This window comes from Aricia agestis, chromosome 9 (assembly GCF_905147365.1).
Source record: "Aricia agestis chromosome 9, ilAriAges1.1, whole genome shotgun sequence".
In the NCBI taxonomy this organism is placed as follows: Eukaryota; Metazoa; Arthropoda; class Insecta; order Lepidoptera; family Lycaenidae; genus Aricia; species Aricia agestis.
Window position 1 is genome coordinate 8,133,490 of NC_056414.1, and position 20,934 is coordinate 8,154,423.

General features: G+C 34.9%; 1 protein-coding gene across 2 annotated transcripts in view; it reads left to right on the top strand.

Moving 5' to 3' along the window:
- The window catches only part of LOC121730588 (lachesin), a 92,727-nt gene that overhangs the window by 8,348 nt on the left and 63,445 nt on the right, over positions 1-20,934 (top strand). For both annotated transcript variants that reach the window (XM_042119697.1, XM_042119698.1), the window contains exon 2: positions 7,407-7,582. In XM_042119697.1, coding sequence (XP_041975631.1) covers positions 7,510-7,582 — 73 coding nt within the window. In that variant the 5' untranslated portion in view covers positions 7,407-7,509. The remainder of the gene's footprint in view (positions 1-7,406; positions 7,583-20,934) is intronic.

Consider the following 20,934-nt stretch of genomic DNA (forward strand, 5'->3'; position numbering starts at 1 on the left):
TTTTTCAAGTGGGTATAATAATTTGGCCACCGACGGTGAAATATGATACTTCAAAACATAACAGCCTTATCTTGGAACCAATAAAAACACTTTTAACCTAATCTATGTACAGAATCAGGATGTAGTTTAAAGTAATTAAATAGGAATATTTTTTGTTATCTAAATATCTGACTGCATGTGGATTTGTTGCCGTGGATAAGGCCCCACTTCCTTTACGTGAGTTATTTAAAGACCAGCCTGGTATCTCCTAACCTATCTATCTTCTGACCTATCCATTCACACAACAGGTTCTGAATTATAGCTGAAGGGAAGCGAATTAGATAGCGAAACTAACGATATCCATAACTCTATTTTATGTTAGAATGAAAATTGAACCTTAAAATATTACTCAAATAATATTGTACTATCAGAGAAGATGATTCCTATGCAAATCGGGGACCTAAGTAGTTTGGTTGCGTTACGTCAAACATATTCGACCAATTAACGTTGGTCTGTCAATTGCATAGGAATTAACTTCCTCGATGGTACTTTGAAACCCTAGGTAACGTCTAGGTATTATTGTATTCCACAGGGATCTTGTAATTTCTTATGCAGGAAAATGGCCACTTTTTTATCCAGAGCTACCTGGAGGCTCGCAACTACGGACTTTTCCGGAATAAAAAGTGGCCAATGTCCTTTCCCAAGTCAGTATCTCGATACCAAAATTTCAGCAAAATCGGTTCAGCGGTTAGTGCATGATGAATTAACAGACAGACAGATAGATACACATATTATGATATAACACATTTGCATTTATATTGTTAGTATAGAAATATAGATAGTATACATAACATACACACTATAGTTCTTATACTTTTGTAATTCTTCACTTTTATTAAAGTCACTCGCCTTTGTTTTTTTATAAAGAAACGGGTTGTTTTCTCCACAAAAATTTTAGGAGATCAAATTGACCGTTTATCTCTGCTAATGGAACCTTCATTTTTATTTTAAGAACACTTAACCCCGAAATAGTATTAAGATGGTTTTCCTTATCAATGTCAGAATTCTTAAAAATTCTGGCTTTAAATATTTGGGTAGGCGCAAACCCTTTTATTATAATTAACTCATATGAAATTCTGCTTAAATATTTTTTTTTTTTATTTTCAGGCAAGGAAAAATGGTAATAACCTATTTAATTATGATGCTTCTAAATATTTTAGCTTTATAATATAGCTTGACGGTCCAAACACTATAGATTATAGTTAATACAATCAACTTCTTTTTACTTAATTATTTTAATGTATAGTTAGTTTGTAGGTTGGTTTCCAATGTAATAGTTATTTTCTTATATTATTATTACGATAGAAAATAGAAAATGTCTAATATATAAAATTCTTGTGTCACAGTGTTTGTGCGTAAACTCCTCCAAAACGGCTCAACCGATTGAAATGAAATTTAAAATTTTGTATATATATTATACTAGAAATAATTTAATAAGTATTGCAATAGAACTATTCATCAGGAACGAAATAAAACAGTAAAAATTAAATGGTAACGTCGGTGTCTGTTCATGGGATGGACGAAAATCAATAGCCAATATGTGCCTATCATTTTGACATCTATAACGTGCAATATACCAAGAGGTAGAACTGAGCTATTTCCTGGAAAATATACCCTATTTTCCAACAAATAAAATGTATTATTTTTTTAGTTAATTCGGGGAAGGCAATATAGATTATTATAAAAGGATTAACTTAATTTTAAGCGGCTCATTTATTATACCTCTACTATTAATTTAAACTAGTGCAATATATGGAAAAGTGCGGCTATCCGTCTGCTACTTTTATCGCTAAAACTACAAAATTTAAATACCACTTCTCACTTTGGACGGCCACTTTATAGTATGGAGATACTTTTAAGCCAGAAAAAAAAACTTTGGCTTCCCATCATGAAAAATAAACGGTTCTGGGGCGACAAACTAATTTTTGAGCAAACTGAGTTGCGGGCATATCCATACTACATAATAATTAATATTATTAATGCGAAAGTGTGTCTGTCTGTCTGTCACCACGTCAAATCTGCTGAACGGATTTTGCTGAAAATTTGTATGGGGACTTTGAGTCCCGAGAAAGGACATAGGATATTTTTTATCCCGAAAAAATGTACGGTTCCAAAGCTTACTTAAGCGGTACTTTAAATACAGCCTTTTGAGTTTATAATCCACAATTTGTCTTACTTCCCATTTTGCTGAACAAGTTATTATACTGATATTTTAACAAAATAGCTGTTGACAACCCTACCGCTGTCATGAGTGACATGACGTCGGTTTTTGCCGACACATTACACTCGCAATTCATTAGGGTCACCAGCCGTGACATTAATTACGTCACAGTATTAGATCAATACTCGCTTATATTCAACTTTTTCTAATATCCATACTATTGATTGACGACAACGCGTCTGAAAAAACTAAAGTAATGTTTACAGTACGCTTCGTAGAAAAATTATAATTACACTTTATTTCCTGATTCCTGAATATATTTAAATTCTAGCTTCATGTTATATGCGGTTCATATTGTACAAAACTTTTGCATTACTGTCATAATTTCTGTGAACCTAGTAGCCATTTGAAATAAAAATCTAAACAGAAAAGTAGTTCACGTATATTAAGTAGTATGTATTTTAGACTGCGTTCACCTCTCATCTTGAGACTTTTAGTATCTCATTTTCTTAAAAATTACTAAGTGCGAGTTGCACTCACGCACGAAAGGTTACATAATTTTTGGGCACGGAACCCTAAAAACGATTAAAGAAGTAAGATTCATAATATGATGAATAATTAAAAATATGAGTTCTGTTTATCTCCATAATATTTTTTTCCATTTAAATATTATAGGTAGTTTACCATTAAAAGTGATTTTGTAATATAAACGAACCACAGCACACGACCACGTTTACGAATTACGATAAAATCAGCCGTTTTAAAATGACGTGATTGATTGGCATATAGACTAAATAAAAGCGTTTAATCATCCATCATTTAAATTACTTCATTGTGTTTATCGGACAGTTAAAACTGACACAATATACACAAATTAATGAACGATCAACTGAAAACATTTACGATATCAGCTGTACAATTACACCTCATTTGTAGGAGCAATTATATATCGCGTAATCAACTGCGGTCGGGGCTGATTCCGACATCACTGATTAGTTTAGCGACCTGTGTCATCATAACCCGGATTATGATGGATCAGCCCGTCGTATTTACGGAAACTAAATTGTGCCAGCAAAGATTATTTTGTCTATTATCCGTCTACTAATAAAAATATTTACAAATCGAAATAAAAGTCACTTGATAGACGAAGACAGGCAATACATACTAATCCATATTGTTAATGCGAAAGTGTGTCTGTCTGTCCGTTTCCTCTTCACGCCCAAACCGCTGAACCGATTTTGCTAAAATTTGGTATGGAGATACTTTGATTTCCTGCCGGGCTAGCACGACCACCAGTAGAAATGCGAAAGTATAGACAAACTGTGGAGATAAACTTAAGGTGAAGTTCCGATCTTTTTTCGTTCCGAAAATATCAATTAAAATGCCACTTTATGACCAACTATAGTCCTAAAATTTAAATAGTATCCTACTTTATGATATAATATATTATAATCTGTCATAAAGTGGCATTTTAATTGAATTTTTGTCGGTCGCGATTAGCCGCAGTAAAGATCGGAACGGACCTTAAGTTAATTATGTCCACAGTTTGTCCATACTTTCACATTTCTACTGGTGGCCGTGCTAGCCTGGCTGGAAAGGACATAGGACTTTTTATTCCGAAAAAATGTATGGTTCTCCGTAAAAACAAATTTTGGATCGACGGAGTTGCGGGCGTCATCTAGTCTTGAATTTTTATCTATCATCTAGTCTTAAAAAACGAATCATAAATCATACCCTACGAATAATAAAAACTATTTTTTATTCGTAGATCATACCTGACATTTTTTCTCCTAAAAAGAGCCCGTTCAAGTTTAAAGTATACAATAATTATAACACGAACTACAAAAAATACTATTATCATCAACGAATGTCGACTATAGGCGTATCTAGTAATTTGAACACTTCAATAAATTGTTCTTTTCATGATATTGTGTTACTAAACAGTAACACAATATCATGAATATCCTCAGATTGCACAATTCAGGGAATACGGTATACTAATGGATTTAGATGCTACGGAAATCCATTCTCTATAACAACTACAATCTACATGCATATTAACGGAATATTACTATTAACGTACTAATAGACTGCATGTGGCGTGATTAAGTCGCTCCTAATCGATATTATAACGGAGAACAATGTTATAACTTTGGTAAACCATAACTTGCTTGTACGGTCTAAAATAGATCAAATGTACCAACATAAGATTGATATATTATTATGGTATTCTGAATCTGTTTTACGTGGTGAGAATATTCAAAAGTGACATACTAGATATATCTTAAAGATTTCAAACTGTGTTTCAGTAATTTTTACTCTTTCTTTCTACTTTGTAAAAATTACTTATACACAATGCTTATTCTTGAAAGATGACACGTATGTACCAAATGCTAAGATACAATGTTTATTTTAAATTCCGATCAACTTAAAGTTTCGCAGTCAAAACTTGAAATAGCTCAAGAATTTAATCCTAATTTCCTTTTTTAAGTGCAACGAATAACAAGTCATGCGAAACAACGCTTAAAACTTTATTACTTGGAAACTATTCCCAGTGCTTGAAAATTGAAATAATTCAGCCAGTTCAAGCGCATAAGTTTAAAGTAACTTATGAAGGCACAACAAGGGTTTATACAATACGATAATGTCTGATACGCAGCAGGAAACGCGTCGTGCAGCGCATTAATTACAACTTCCGGTTTCCAAGTGCAGGAGTTTTATTGACGCGAGGTAATCTTGCTGAATCGTTTCCGGTCAATTTAGCTTCTTTTTTTTTTAAATGAAATATCTAAGAAAAGATAATGTGTTCTCATTGAAATCGTTGATTATTAAGAATAGTTTTCACTATTTTTATTTAACGTTTATTGTCAATAAAATTTAGAACAGCCGAATATAGTTTTTATTATTCGTAGAGAACAGCTAATTTTGTACTCTTTGTACTACGAATAATAAAAACTATTATTATTCGTAGTCTTTGTATAATACTTACACTTTTATATTTTGATAAGCAAGACTTTATGTTCTCAAGTCTAGACAGAGGCCATAGCCAAAGTCCCTTTCGTTAAAAACGATGACGAAATTCGGTATCAAAATGTATGGGATTTGACATTAGTCTTCGCAAGCGAAATGTCATTTAGCGATGACTTACGACTTACGAAATCGCATACATTTTGATAACGAATTTCGTCATCGTTTTTAACGAAAGATAAGTACTTTGTCGGGGCCTGAGCAGAAAGGCGATCGTAAATTAATATAAAGTAATTCAGAAAATAGTAGCAGCTCTTACAACAAAGAAGCTAATTATACAAACGAAAAACGTAAGAAACGTATTTAATAATTATAATTAGGTTCTGAAAGAGCTGGCCGAGCGCAGTACACAGTATTACTCTCATTACTTACACTGAGAAAGAAATTGCGATAGCCTTAACGTTCCACGCAAAGAAAACTTATCCGTAAATCACAGGAATAAAGTCCATTTCACAATATCTGAACTTCAGCTTTTTACTAAGTACTAACAACGGTCATAAAATTGGTTTTGGTTTATCCATTCATTAAAAGTTTTAAGTAACTGTTACACAAACTTAATGTAAGACTGAATGCAGAATTTTCCCTTATCGCGGGTTTCTTTTAATTGCAAAACAAAAACAAGTGCCTGCTTTGTTTGCTCGTGGGATTATTTTGTTTAGAATAATTTAGGTGGTTCTGTACCTCCTTTATTCCTCCCTTAATATTTCTCCTATCTGCTAATATTCTTTAAAACTTCTGTAAGTTTGGAACTTCTGTAAACATTAGAGGTATATTGTGATTTCTAGACAATCTTAGTGTGGTTTGCACCAGAGGCGTGGTTATAGTTACAGTTATGGTTATAGTTAAGGCTAACCTAACTATAACCTTAAGAGGAGTCCACACCGCCCTTTTTTCCATACAAACGTTGTCCCCTGTTTCCTCCCTGAATAATGCTAGTAGAGTTATAATTTTTTTCCTGAATATCTACGGCCACTAATACAATGTCCCTATGTTTTCCTTTTTTTCATAATTTAATTATTAAATAAGATATGAACGTTCAAAAACCCAAAAAAATGGCCAGATTTTCCGCTGTGTTCAAACGTCCAGAAAACAGATTTGGCTAGATTATACAAAAAAAAGCAAAACATAGGAACACAGCTCAAGCCTTTTTTTAATCTTTAATGAAAAAAGTACTTAAATCGGTTAAGTTTTGGAGAAGGAATCAGGGGACAACGAATCGTTGATTTTCTGGATTTTCTGCAGTTGTCTCTATCGCGTTCTGCGGTATAGGCTTGAGGTAAGGGAGACAGCTATAGATATTACACGTACTTTTTTTTCATTTCTCTAGCCCCTGGTGTATCCTCTTAACTTTGATCACAGAATTTGACAGATGTCTGTTGCGTTTATTTTTTTATTAAAGTTACAGTAAATGGGATTGAGAGTATAAAAAAATGAATTATCCGTAAAAATCGTCAGGAAAACAAAATTGTTATAACAACAATGTGAGCCATAGTAATTTTCAGCGATATAATAGATAGAAATAGAAAGATATGAGCCATGTATTATGGTTATCGTTAAATATGGCACCCTTAACCGAAGATTTGATATTTTGTACTGTAATAATTTTAGTTATAGTTAACTTTTAGTTAAAGTAATTTTATAGTGCAACCCACCCTAAGTGTAACAAAACTAAGTGATAAACGTTTAGGGTGTGTAATTTGTATGTAACCCTTGTATAGAGTTGACTGTGAAAGTAGCAGCGCTGAAAGATCAAAGGGTGTATAAAATTGGATGATTTTATGAAATAAAAATTGATTTCTCGGCAGTAGCTAGTAGCTACTAGTACCTATTTCAATAAAATTTAGGGCCTGTTTCACCACTTCCTGATAAGTGCCGAATAGGCATTTAACTTGACAGATAAAGTATGGAGAATCTGTCAAAAAAGTTCTGAATAGCCTATTCGGCACTTTATCAGAAAGTGGTGAAACAGGCTCTTAGTATGTAGGTATATTAATAATATTATTTTAATTGCAAAACAAAACAAAAACCCTGCCCTTCAACTAGAAGGGATAGGTTCTGGGATAGAAGATATTAGATAATATTGCTAGGAATCGCACTTTTTTTCAGTTGTTTGTATTTTTTTTTCATTGCGCAACGATCGTTCTTCCAGATGCTTATTTCATACTGGTTTTTTCCACAGGTGGCAGATTTTAAGTCGCGAATGAGAATCTAGGATGAATCATCAGGAGTGCAAACTGAGGGGCGCTAGATGGCAGCAGCGGAGCGTGGCACGCTGAGACAAGATGGCGGGCGCGGCGCGGGGCTCCCCCCTCGCGCGTCTACTCTTGCTGGCCATACTACATGTCAATTTTATAGGTAAGGAAGCCACCGAAGCTGCATTGTAAGGGTAACGCCTCCGTGGTCTAGTGGTATTCTTTTTTTAATGAAATAAGGGGGCAAACGAGCAAACGGGTTACCTGATGGAAAGCAACTTCCGTCGACCATGGACACTCGCAGCATCAGAAGAGCTGTAGGTGCGTTGCCGGCCTTTTAAGGGGTAATAGGGGAGGGTAGGGGAGGGTACGGAAGGGAATAGGGGAGGGAACGGAAGGAAATAGGGGAGGGTAGGGAAGGGAAAAGGGAAGGGATTGGGCCTCCGGTAAACTCACTCACTCGGCGAAACACAGCGGAAGCGCTGTTTCACGCCGGTTTTCTGCGAGGTCGTGGTATTTCTCCGGTCGAGCAGGCCGAAGCATGGCTCTCCCACGTATAGAGCGCGGCTCTTGACTCGGAGGTCGTGGGTTCGATTTCCGCGTTGGAAACATGTTATTTCCAAGACGTTTGGTTAGGACAATGCAGGCTGATCACCTGATTGTCTGACAAGTAAGATGATCTATGCGTCGGATGGGCATGTAAAAAGTCGGTCCTGCGCCTGATCTCTCGCCGGTCATGTCGGTCTTCCGTCCCACTGGGTTATGATAGTAAAGGAATAAAAAGCGCTCTTGACTCTTGTGTACTGCGCACACACTTGGTCACTATAGAATTAATCCTGCGTAACTAGCCTAGTTTCAATGAAACCGGCCACCGTCACCGAAACCGGTGTGGGAGCTCAAATTATTGTAAGGATGTCTTTTAGATATCTAAATAAAAATCTCTATGATTAGAGAGGTCATGATGGCATCTCTTCCCACCACCCGATCGATTAAAAATTTTTTTGGGTGCACAGTAAGTACAGACCAACTGTTTGGAAAAAAATTTAAAGTCGCTGATCCTACGCACTTTCCATTTTTCCCCACCCCACTACAGAGTACAGATTATTATCAGAAAGGGTTGTTCAGGGAAGTAGCTAACGGAGTTTTAATACAGCTGAAGCCACATGACCGATTTGGTCGCCAGATCTTTAAGACTATCATCTGTGAGGCTCAGATGGAAACACAGCCTTACAGGGTTTTACACAGCACACAGCCTTACAGCCTTGCGGAGTTTGCCTTGCCTCGTTAGTATGGAGCCCCGACTTAATGTGAAGGCAGCCTTAAATGTTGTTGAGGGGCAGCTTTTTCACACTCTAACCTCGTGTCAATGATAGGCGAGAAAACTTTACCTGAGCTTAGTCTGCACTCTATACAATTTCCTTGGTAAGTACTTATAAAAAACTTGTCGACTTTCTTAGTTTTGTAATTTCCTAGGACGGTGCACACCTTTTTTTAAAGGTGTAACTATGAGAAGCGCGCTCCACATTTTTAGAAGCTAACATTATAATAAATGAAAAGAGGCGGGTATCTATCTCTTTAGTATTCTAAGGGCAACATTATTTTACCTATTCCTATAAATTTGTTCAGTAGAACCATCTGTCTGTCCATCTGCCAAGATAGATGGACGTGTGCCAACAGTTGGTCAATTTCAATTTTTGTTACGGGAACCTTCGATTATTAGAATAGGAATGATTATGTGAAATGACTTTTTAATTTAAAATACAATGTTTGCAGTATGGGTCCCACCTAAATTACACATTTTTTTTAAATTCCTGTATTGTAACATAAGACACTGGTAACAGTTTTACCTTCATAATATCATTATGCAAAGACTCTAAAATTTGTTAAATTTTGTGAAACAATATTCGCGCAATAGTTTTGTAGTGGGTTTCATTTTATAAAGTGCAAGCTTACGGCGTTTGTGCGAATTTTCTACTTTATGACAATACGCGGCCCGTTTTCGCACTTATAAAAACATTTTGCACAAAAGATTACAGAGTCATCCAGACATAATGTAGTTTCATAACAGGCGTTTTACTTAATACGTTTATGTCAACAGGTTTTTCTACCGGGTTTTCGCGTGGACTGCTGACTAAAATGTTTTTATTCCGTAATGCATCCCTTTTTAAAACGTGGTAATGAAATTAAACTTAACCTGAGATTGAAAATTATAGTTAAAATGTTTGAATGAAATTAAAATCAAACAAAATACAATTGTTTTCAACTCACTCAAAGTTTAAACTTTTAACGAATTCGATAGCATGAGTGTTTTAAGTAGTCGGCTTTGGTTAAAAATTGATTCCTATTTACCTACTACTAATTGGTTATTTTTTGCAATACCAAAGCCAAATTTTGCTTTACTTTTAATTTACTTAAAAAAAGAGGTAATCGCGTTTTTATGTCTGTGTTCGCATACCTTCGGAACTAGAAGTCAAATTAAATAATTATTTTTTTGTTATCTTAGATTTTATTCAACTCAATACTTACTGCAAGTTTCATCAAAATCGGTTGTGTAGTTTTTGAGGTAGGGTGTTTTAATTCTCAATTACGTACAACATATATTTTGAAGTGAGATTATATTGTTAAAATATTATTCGTAACTGAAAGTTGCACAACACATCATGTAATTTCAGCTTTTCGATCAAAAAGTACAGCGCCAATATATTTAAGTGTTTTCAGACGTAACAATAGGCTGTAGGCAAATAAGTATAATACGTTCTATTGTTACGAATACGAGTTACACAAATGGATTTTAAGTCTTTTGACAATGATAATAATTTAAAAGCGTCGCCGAGAGACGAGGATACCCTTTCAGCATTCATAGCGCATTGAAAAACGGTCTACGGGTCAAAAAGCCGAATGTTTGTACACGCATTATGTACTGCCTTTTATATCTCCAGTGAGAGTAAAGCCACATAGCTACGTTGTGTTTCGGTGCGTCGCCGCAGCAGCGCTTCTCCGATGATTTGTTAACATTTTTATGATTAGTCTATATTATGGTTGTGCGGGTGCAGGAACGTTATTCTTGTCCATAGTTTCTTCGAAATTCCATTAAATTACGAAAGAAGCGGGAGGATGAACCTTGCGATTTAACCGCCTTGTATTTGTTGTGCGTTATGTTAACGAATACGGTATACAACTATACAATGCGTTACTCCGTTTTGACGCAACACACGAGATCAGTATGGCCTCGCTCTTACGCAAACGCTAAAATATTGGCGGCCATGGCTGACAGATATAATCACTTTGCGAATCGAAAATGGATTGCCTCGTACGGGTAAATAAATATTTATAACGTTGGCGCTTTACTGCGACTCTTTTTAGGTAATTTACGGATTTACGGCTACCTATAATAAGACTAAATAAATTTATGTATTTCTTTTCAAAAAGGCCATGTATATTATACTTTGTTACAAATTACATTTGGGTCAGTGTGTTGTGCTAATTAGTGTTTAGTGAGATATTCTCAAAAGCTTTTCTAAAGTAATCTAAAGGGAAAATTTTCTCTACACGCTATGTTTATGTCCATGAAAACATTAATCAAAATCGGTCCATAGTTTTAAAGCGTAATATATTCGATGAAACTAATAAATATTACCTCTTTATTATTAACTAAATGACGCCCGTAACTCCGTTGCGCCAAAGTTCGTATATCGCGCTGGAACCGTACATTTTTCCCGAATAAAAACTATCCCATGTCCTTTCCCGGGTCTCAAAGTATCTCCATGCCAAATTTCAGCAAAATCAGTTTAGCGGTTCGAGCGTGAAGAGGTAACAGACAGACAGACAGACAGACGGACAGACAGACAGACACACTTTCACATTTATAATATTAGCATGGATAAGCTTCGATAAACATGGTTTATCAGTTATCACTCTTAAACGTCTTCGTAGCACGACCACAATCGGTTCACGCAGTACCCAAAAACCTTACGGAATTCTTTACAAACCAACTTTATTCAACGTAATATCACAGAATTGCAACTGCGAGTTATCTCGTTTCACGTATGGTAACTGACAAGTGAGATATTTTAAATATCACCTTCGATCCGCGGTGCAATTCCGTGAAACCGCTGGCTGCCACTCACACGCCGTAATGCAGACTACTTACATGTGACAATTTTACAACGCGAAAACTCATGCACCGTATCGGTGTTTGTAAATAGGGGTTTATATCTACATACACGGTAATACTAGACAGACTTTCACAGTGTAGTATTGCAGATTTCTATGTATTTTTTGTCACTAGGTTAGGAGATAGATAATCTCCTCACCTACTGACAAAAAAAAAATAAAGCCTTTATTCCAGAATTACTACAATGTTTATAAATGCTATGTTAGTTATCTAAGTTTATCAATTTCTGATTGCCATTTGGCAAAGGCCTCCTCTAGCCTCTTCCATTCTCGTCTGTCTCTGGCCACTCTACTCCAAGTTACTCCAGCAATTGGCTTAAAATCATCAGCCCACCTTTTTCTCTGTCTACCTTTACTCCTTTTGCCATATTATGACATGGCAGACTGACAAAAAATACTATGATACAACGACTGATGTCTGTAATTTAGTTGTCTATTCACTATAAATACTACCAGAATATGGTTCATAAGCTATGTCCACACTAAGCCCTTTCATTTTCAATTTTCGTCATCTTCTTTCATTCAAATTTCATTTTTGCGCATACATTAATACTAGAGGTCGCCCTATGGTCGAAATTCGACCTTAGTTTCAACGACATTGGACTACTACCTATATTTTAGTTGAAAAAATATGATAAAGTCAATATAAAAATATTGACTTTATCATATTTTTTTCAACTCTTGTCTCTGGGACTCAACTGATCTCAGACTGGCCGTACAAGCATTGTCTAATAGTATCTAAGATTCAATAAAAAAAAACTAATAATCCATTTTCAATTTGTCACCTTGTTGTCAAAAGACTTCAACCATAAACACAAGAGTATAATTCGTATGTATAGACTTGTCAGTCAATAATCTGTCATTTTTCCTGTAGTGTGTGTAATGTTTTATTTGTTTAAAAAATTGTATGATAAAAGCATAATTTCAAAATAATATTAGCTCGATGCGCTCCTTCAGCACATAAACTATAACTATGCAAAATTTCATTCACCTACGTTTCCGCATTTTTCGTCAAAAGGTATACAAAGTTTATGGCTCACGTATTAATATATAGATTATGTACCTATGCGTCAACGAACGCAACGCCAACATTAGCTATGTCCACACTATGCGCTTTCATCTACAATTTTCGTCATCTTCTTTCATTCAACTTTCGTTTTGACGCATTCAATAATTGAATGCGTCAACGAACGCAAAGCCAACATTGTCACTTTTGTTTTTTGGATACGGTCAGAGGGCATGCCTCACGTTCGCTGTTGACTGCGCTATAACGCATGCCCTTGACGAACAGAAAAAGACACAGTGTGGACAAAGCTATTGTATTTTTTTTTCAAGTTGTAGCGTCTGCGACGAGAACATTTTACTGTGTGTTTTACTTAATATGTGGGACTTATTTGGTCATAAGAAATTCCAGAAAAAAAGAACCAAGTGAAAGTTTTGGATACATAATATGGATATAGATTTACGTAATTTGGTTAGGTTTGTTTAACCCAGCTGATAAATCGAAATAACAATATAAATAAATAAATAAATAAAAATAACTTAATTTAACATGTGAAAGGGACAGAACACAGCCAGAGTTAAATAACAATAAAACAAGGAATTCAAGTAAATTGACATGACGCATACAACATTTTACCTACTTAAAATTTAACTTGGTTATGGCTGTGCAATGCATACACCGCATGTTTAAAGGGGTAATCCACTCAGGCATCGACCGCGGCAAGCCGTGGCGCCTGATCTTCCGTGACAGGGGGCCCTGTCAGTCTGTGATCCCACAAACGGCACTCTCTTATAACTTATAAGTATATCTTGTAAACATAACAACAAACACATACATGAAATATAAACACTGGACAAATATTTACAATGGACAGATAAGATGGACTTTTACATGACCAGTTTGGATATTGAAGGTCCGCCATTTTTTAAATAAAATAAGGAGACAAACGAGCAAACGGGTCACCAGATGGAAAGCTACTACCGTCGCCCATGGACACTCGCAACATAAGAAGAGCTGCAAGTGCGTCGCCGGCCTTTGCTTATCAATGTAGGATACAAGTAGTTATAGAAGTACCTACTAAGTGCATACTTTCTAAAGTTTCTAACATTATACACATGTCTTTGTTGGACTTATTGAATAAGTAACACGGGAGACGAGAAGTTGATCTTTGCCCTGCGAATAATAAAAACTAAGGAAACGTAACTCCCATACTTTAACCGTTTTGAATTTGGAACCTTTTCGCATACTAAAATATGACAATAGCTACGAAACACTACACTCACGAAATAAAGCCGTTGACAATAATTGTCACTTCTATAATTACACAAAATTCTTACATGTATTCGGGTCTCTTTTTGCATAAAGTATGCATGTATTCGGTACATATTTTGTAGCTCGTGGAACAAATTTTTGGACACAGTTACTCTTTCTTAGTTTTTATTATTTGTCTTTGACAAATTATAGCGTCTACGAACGACACTAACTAAATTAAGTAAATAAAAAAAATACTAAAATTTTCTTTGTACAAAATTTAACCCCAAAACAGTGCTTGCAGAATCGCGAGGGATTCAACCCTCTCGCAATAAAGTTTAATATTATATTACCTTTATAAAAGTGAGCGTATCAAGACTCAAGAATTAAATTAATCTCGGTGTTAAATTTTCACTTGGTACCTTATCTCGTGGTACTGTCGTTTTATTGTGCTTACCCTCAACCATTAGTGAAAATGTCAGGCCGCTATTGTGATCTCGACCGCTGCCCGTACAATGATGGCCCTTTCCACCCGCCATGCTATGATACCAATTTGGTAATAAAAGCCCCACTCGCATTATATTTTAGTAATTTTCCAGGTGAAAATTAACATTAGACTACCATTTTATTGATATGAATTTGACCGAGTTTGATGGCTTTGACCTTAACAAGACGTGTTGTTTCACAACTGTCCTCAACTAGAAATGAAATATTTATTTTACGAAAACATTGTACGCAAAGGTAGGTCGTATAATTCATAAATAAATAACTTTTTTCTTACGAAGATTTAAGTGTACGTTACAGCTCTTCTTTATTTAAAAATATTGCATATTATTTACTGAAAAATAAAAGTCTAAGCATTAATAATTTAATAAACACTTTGAGATTTTACCTTTTTCTTTGAGTACGAGTGAAAAAATCTTCGTACGGGACGCAATTCTCGTCACGTCGTGGCCGACAAAGGGCTCGCATACCTTATTACCACCTTTTTGTGAATCTTCAACACAAGTATAATATTTGTGAGATTTAATTAGACAAGTATGTGATGTGGATTTACATGTGAGGAATTTTTATGTGCCAAAAAGCTTTGTGTATCTTTCGTAATTTCACCAACAAGTTTGAGATGATATAACGTAGGGTATTCGATATAATTTACATTACCCGGATGAATCTAAAACGATAGAATTTGACCCTTATGCTGCTTCTACGTTGACTTATGATGGACTAATGCAAGCGAAGAACGTGGCGAGAGGAATATTTGTCTATGATTATACTAATAAAAATATCTATGGACGCTTCACACCACGTCATTCTGGCCCCGTGGTAAGTATCTGAAGGACCTGTGTTACGGGTACCAGACAACGGAAATATATTTAATACTTTTATACTATACATATATTTAAGATTTTTATTATATGATACACATATTTAATACACATCCAGGAACTTTGAAAACTTTTTGTTCCGTCGACGGAATTCGAACCCGCGACCCCCGGCTTGAGCTACCAATAGCCCACCAACTGAGCCACAGAGGTCGTCGATTGCCCATGATCCACGTCGATAGTTCCTGCTATAGACAGTTACGTCATCATGATATTTATCATATTAAAGAGGGGCATTTACGCATTATTATTTGGGTAACAAACATGCATAGATCCGTACAAACATCTTGATAAAAATATTCTTTACTTTCATTTATTAACTCTTCTGTAGCAACCCCAAATTAATTATCACGAGTAAATCTTAAAGCTGAAATTTTCCAGTTTTCCGGACCTGTTAAGGGAATTTATTTCCTTAGCATATTTTTCTTTGTCAAAATGTCATCGCGGCTTTCTTCGCAATTAATCAGTGAATCAATGAGCCGTTCTGTTTGGTCATATCTAATGAGTAATCCCCTCGCTGAAAGCGATAAAATTAAGTAATGGCACTTCATTCTTAGTTCACTGAACTAGGAACGGAGGAACAAAGCTAGTATTTATTATAGTTATCTTATTTGCATGCAATTTGAGTATTGCTACCCCTGCATGTTTGTTTATAGAATATTTACTCATAAACATGCAGATTGCGGGTGAGTTTTTATGCAAAGAAACGGAAAGGGGGAGCTATTTTATTTATTGCCCTCTTGACTCGGTATGGCGTCAGAATGAAAGATTGTCGTGAGTCGATATCCCATATTATTTATTTATAAACGCGCAGCTAAAATATATAAAATTAAATTTGTTCCGTTTATAAAGTTTTCATGATTGATTCCGTCGCTGATGATTTTAAATTGATCGATTGCGAGATATTTTCATCAACGTTTACTGAAGTAAATATTTCCAGCTCGGACCAGCTCTACTATTTTGTCTAGGTGGACTTGTTTTAATTTTAACACAACTGTAACTAACACATAAAGTTCTACAAATTATCCTAAAACAGTTTAAAAAAAATGTTTTCTTTCACTTTTAGTCGTCTACATGAGGCCTACCACCGGTTCGAGAACTAACCCGGCGAGAAGAACCGGCGTAAGAAACTCGCACGGGGCCGTTATTTACTAAAAACATGGAAAATTACAAGTTACAATAACAGTTTAAATAATGCGATAGTGTTATTTTATGTATCTCTTTGGATATTATAACGTAACCGTTTTCATTTTCACTAGGAATATTTTTACAATCAAGTAAAGAACATTCAAAGAGGTGAATGAACTAAAAGAGCTCGTCTATATACTCGTAGAAATTAAATTAAAATCTCCTTTCATTGCTGCGGACTGAACAAACGGCGGTGACTTGTTCCCAGTACGTGATACATTTCAGAAACAAAGGACTAACTAGGAGATGCCCCCGATCACAGTCACTGGAACCTTGATTTTGTAAACTAAATTATAAATTTTTCCAACGTCCTTTTATTTATTCGTTTTTATCAACGTCGTTGTTTATTGTTCTGAATTTTATTGAGATTACGATGTTAGTAAATTAACAAAATATTTTATGTTCTCATAACTTAAAACCCTAAAAATATAGTATAACGAGCTTTTGCCCGCGGCTTCGCTCGCGTTAAGAAGTATTATTATATACAAACTTTCATCCCCTATTTTAGCCCCTTGGGGTGGGAATTTCTCAAAATCCTTTCTTAGCGGATGCCTTCGTCATAACATCTACCTGCATGCAAAATTTCAGCCCGATCGGTCCAGTGGTTTGGGCTGTGCGTTGATAGATCACCATGTCAGTCAGTCACCTTTGAGTTTTATATATATAGATAGATAGAAGATTTGATTTGTATTGCCGTATTTTAAGCTAAATGTTACTTTTAGTCGCAGGTTCTACATCAGATAATTAAATACTACATGGGAATTGTATAAAATACGTATTTTGTAAAAATACTAACTGTTATTCCCCTTAAAACTCGCAAATTATTTTCCACATTATCATTAGAATGACGTAAATTTAATTATGCAGCATTTATAACATAAAACATTAATGAAATGGCTTTCTTTGTTTTCATTAAAATTATGCCATTATTTTTATGGCTCAAGTAAATAACATAAAGTGAATATCAGGGTGTTACAAGGATCCAAAGATATAAAATACTAGAATAGATATCGCATTTTTAACTTGTTCTTCATTGCAGTATATTATTCTGTAATGTTTGTTTTGTGTGGTAGAGTTAAATGAATGTTAATGCATAACGATACAAATAATTAATATGGACCATGGTCCATCTTAATTATTTGCACAGGCCATGAAAATTATGTGACTGGTTATCTAAATGATCAGATAGATTTTAAGATTATTTCATACTGTATTGGATTTTAAGACGTTTTTAAGTGGTAATCCAAAGCCTGAACTACCACCATGTCACATTAGATCAAAAATTATTCAGTAGTTTTTCGCAATAAAAACTACTAAAGACACACAGTACAAGCTTTTGAATTTATAATATTATTGCATATCACAATTAAATTAAATGTTATTATGTATAGAAAAACTGTACTTTCAGAGCCCGTGGTTGTTATTATAAAAAATACCTATGCCACATCTAGCAACATAGATCTACGGAAGTATCACAAGCACGCCACCCTCTCAATACATTTTCATGGTTGACACTACACCAGTACACCCTCCCTAAATATGTGCGCTTTAACTCACGAAATTATATTATACGCGAATAGCTCTTCGTCACCCGAGATACAGCTGAGGTCAATGTAACAAGATAATATTTTCAGATCAATATTTTGTACTAGATGATGTCCGTTCCTCGCACGCGTAAATTTTTCCGAGTTAAAAAGTATCCTATGTCCATTCCCGGGACTCAAAGTATTTCCATACCAAACAGCAAAATCGGTTCAGTGGTTTGGGTGTGAAGAGGTAACATGCAGACAGACACGCTTTCCCATATTTATAATAGTTAGTAGTGGTGTAAAATTTTCGTTGTTTTTGTGTGGTCTGTATGATCGTAGTAGCATCGACTTAAAAAAAAGCTTACTATCAGACGATTTATCTGCTCTTTTCATTCCATAAAACTTCGTGTTTTTCTTGCAATAGATTTTCACATAAATAGAGAAGTGGTCTTTAGAAAGAAAAACGCCGATTCATTACGCAAGTTTTCAGACTGAATAGAACCAATAAACCCTCGTACTTCTGATAACGTACAAATATTTATTATAGACCAGGGATGGTAAACCTATGGCACCACCAGTGGCATGGGACAAAATATTTAAGGTACTTATCACATGTTTTTATGAAACACTAGATGACCTACGTATTACTCCCCCATAATTTAAACCTTCCCCGTATTCCACGAATATTTAAAGACTAAAATTAGCCAAATCGGTTCAGCCGTTGTCGAGTTTAAGTGAGAACCAAATTTAAAATTCTTTATTTATCAGGGCAAACGAAACGAGCCCTATAGTATATCCCATTATAGGTTTATCGTATATCCCATAACCTTTACATCTTGTGGTACACTTTACGGAAAAACTAGCATGCCTATTGATTTGTGCTTTAATATCGTAATTTTTATTTATATATTATGTAGATGTGTTATCATCAGTCAGTCAAGGGGTGACCATGCGAGAACTGACAAAGCTCGGCTTTTAGCTAGTTTACATTTTGGCAGGAATAAAAATACGGTGTAATAAGTTTGACTTCTCTGTTACTCTATATTTGTGTGTTTGCAGTTTGTGTGACATCTCGTGGCATCGTAGCATCTAACGGTCAATTCAGACCGCAACGTGACGCGTAGATGCATTTCTAAATTTATATGGATTTTACAGATTTCAATTGCGTCAGACGTCTTGCGAATCTGTCAAATCCATACTAATTTAGAAATGCATCTACGCGTCGCGTTGCGGTATGAATCAACCCTAAATGGGTGGACTGATTTGAATCATTTCTTTTGTTTGAAAGCTGACATGATCGGGAGTGTTCTTAGCCATTTCACATCAGCGGCTCATTGCTACACGAAAGTTTTTGGTGTTTTGTTTATTTTTTTTTATACTTATTATTTGCAGGCACGTCCATGACTTCACTATTTTTAAAAGAAAATATAAACACAAAAAGGTTCGCCATAACTGTTATAGACCAAATTACCTCACATTATTACTTTAGTATAAATATTGGACTATGTTCCTTTTATGTGCGAATAATGCTTTTAATCCATTATCGTGGTTTTAGTATTAAAGCGTTAATCGACTTTACCTTACTTTAAGAGTGCAAAATTTAAAGTACTGTTTTTCTACCAAAGGTTGTAATAATACTTGATTTTATTTGCAGATTTTACCTGAGTAAACGCTATCCAATGATATTATTATTTTGATATAAAAAGCCAATGTTTTAATCTAGATTCTAGACTTTAGATTAAGCACACTACTAATATCACTAAAGACTGCTAGGTACAAATTACAATAGTACCTAGCAGGCTTTAGTGGTTCCCATCATACATTCTTACAAAAAATTATGACGTTCTTAAGAATTATAATATATTCTAACATGTCCAAGAATGTCGATGCCATATTGTAGAAAACATTAATTTAAATAATTAAACACTAATTTATAGAATAAAAACATTTATTAAATATTACTAGGTAATATGGAAAGAACTGTGTTTTTCATAAGGCTATAGAGATATTATAATAATTATTGTACATACAAATTCAGTCACTCAATGTAAAATAAGAACTCACCAAAACGTTTCATTTTTATTCCCGAAGCGATTTAAAGAATGACTAACAACTAAGTTTTATTTAAGAATCGCAACGTTCAAGCTGTTATACTTTATTTACGGGTAAATGGAAAGCTTTTAAAATTTCAAGCGTTAAACTTCTTTCCAACTTCGCAAAGCCTAGAAGTTATACAAATAATCTGAAATAGTTTCGCGCCTCGACGCCTCATAACAACATATTTTGCCCTGCTCTATTTGCCTTTAATGCTTTATTCTTGCGAAGTTTCCTTAGGAGTCTATTTAAGAATTCCCCTTAAGCTGTATGCTATTATATTACTTTGATGGCGGTTAGTAGAGTAATAATGCGGCAACTAAACGCTCGACTTTACAGCTCTACTTTAGACCGAGTGAGTCTTAGCAGGCGATCGTTTATCAAATTATTGTTACCCTTAATGGTAATAGCTAATAGACCTTGGTTGTGGTTCAGTTCACACTTTTAGTTACTTTAAAATGATTTTATTTGATGATGATGATCCGTGAACTTCGTGTTTGACTTCCCTGAATATTTTAAGACTAAAATTATTCAAATCGTATCAGCCATTCTCAAGTTTTATGGAGACTAGCAAAATTTAAAATTCATTTGTAATTATATAGATTAGGTTATCCATTTTGAACATAATACTTCGAAACCCCGTGTACTTACATTACAATAAAATATATTAATGCAATGTAAAAAGTAAACAATTAAGTTACAGACATGGGTAGAAGGCTGAGATGTATACACTCACTCGCGTTACTGCCGCAGAAGTATTCAGGGAAATATTTCAGGCAACGGCAGGAGGAGCGGCAGTGACTGAGTGTAAACGGCTCAATACAGTATTATTGTGTAAAAACCGCGCTCTCGCAGCATCACGCAGCGCGGCGGCGATACTGTCTAAGCTTGCTTC